Source organism: Octodon degus, unplaced genomic scaffold, assembly GCF_000260255.1.
Source record: "Octodon degus isolate 3935 unplaced genomic scaffold, OctDeg1.0 scaffold00054, whole genome shotgun sequence".
NCBI classification, from domain to species: Eukaryota; Metazoa; Chordata; class Mammalia; order Rodentia; family Octodontidae; genus Octodon; species Octodon degus.
This window is the reverse complement of record NW_004524630.1, coordinates 13,433,986-13,435,398: the sequence shown is the minus strand read 5'-3', so window position 1 is coordinate 13,435,398 and position 1,413 is coordinate 13,433,986. Positions and strand designations below refer to the sequence as shown.

The following is a 1,413-nucleotide window of genomic DNA, read 5'->3' as shown; positions in this document are numbered from 1 at the left end:
ATGCAATGTGTTAATTATTGAAACTGTCCTACTAATTTGGTTTGAAACTGTCTCATTGCTATTTGTTTCTCAATAAAATTATGGGGGAAAAAATAATATCGCTAACATCCTTCAAATAAAAGGAAAAAGTAGATAAAAAAAATAAAGTAACATTACCTTTTCTTGGTCTTCGAGAAAATTTAAGGTTCTTTCCTGTAGTAGTTGCCTTTTCATTTGTTAACAACTGCAGGTAAAATAATCATGTAATTTACCAAAAATATTTTATAAAGTAGTTAGTATTAAACTATATTCCCCTTAACTTATTCCTGTTTCCTTCTTTTCTTTTCTTTTGAGACACGGTCTTAATGTGTAGTTCAGGCTAGCCTTGATCTCACTATCTATGCCATACTGAATTCATAATAAACTCACAGTGATCCTTCTGCCTCAGCCTCCTGAATGCTGCAATTATAGTCATGTTACCACACTCAGTTCCTTTACGTATATTCACTAATACACATGTTCCCCAAACACATACTCCTTATATAGTTGTAAATTTATTTGTACACTTTTCTAGATTCTAAACAGAAAGCTAACTGATCACAACATTCACTGTTAGTAACTGTTCAAATGTATGACTCTGACCACTTATGAGGTCCTCATAACTACTTGCAGCCACGTAAGAGTTTAAAACAGCATTCCTCTACATAGTAAGTTTAAAAAAATTATTTAGAAAGGGCCGGCCAGATAGCTCAGCAGACTAAAGTGCCTGCTTAGGCAGAGCGCAGCAGCTGGGGTTCGATCCCCCAGCTTGGCATGCCAGCCCCGTCCCTGGGGCAGGCTGAGATGGCAATTGAGACTGGGCGTCTATAATCCTAGAGCTTGGGAGGCTGAAAACAGGAGGATCACTAGGAGTCTGATCTATGTAGTGGGACCGTGTAGACCCTGTACTAAATACCCCCCCAAAAAATTATGTAGAATTTCACAGCCAAAAGATTCTGAATATATAAATACAAAGCAGAAAAGTTCTTCTACAGGGCATAATAACTTGCCACAATTACTAAAAGAATTCAAGGAATGAGAAAAAATACTATACCAATTATAGTGTTCTAAAAGAAAATGAGAAACAGAATTTCAAAAAAATTTAATTACAATGGCCTCGAGAATTTTACATTTTATTTATCTGCATTCAGGGAAAACAATTTTATAGGTCCTTTACCTGGTTCCCAGAAGTACCCTGAAATCCTTCTCCACACGTCAGCCAAGTGTCAGAGAGGGAGGCAGCTTCTCCCACTGTCCTGAGACCTGTTCTTTGGGACTGCAGTGGTCTCTCTTCTGGAAAGGACGGGTACTCTGAATCCCAAGTTCTTTTCCTCTGCGGAGTTTTTAAAGAAAATTGATTTCATTAAATGTACAATAAGATGGCAATGGAAGCAG

General features: G+C 37.3%; 1 protein-coding gene across 1 annotated transcript in view; it reads right to left on the bottom strand.

Annotated features, from left to right (window-relative positions):
- LOC111817305 (DNA repair-scaffolding protein-like) overlaps window positions 1-1,413 on the bottom strand; it is a 34,048-nt gene that overhangs the window by 13,901 nt on the left and 18,734 nt on the right. The window contains exons 2-3 of the mRNA XM_023717696.1: window positions 1,196-1,351; window positions 157-223 (exon numbers count right to left, since the gene is read on the bottom strand). Of these exons, the coding sequence (XP_023573464.1) occupies window positions 157-223; window positions 1,196-1,351 (223 nt within the window). The remainder of the gene's footprint in view (window positions 1-156; window positions 224-1,195; window positions 1,352-1,413) is intronic.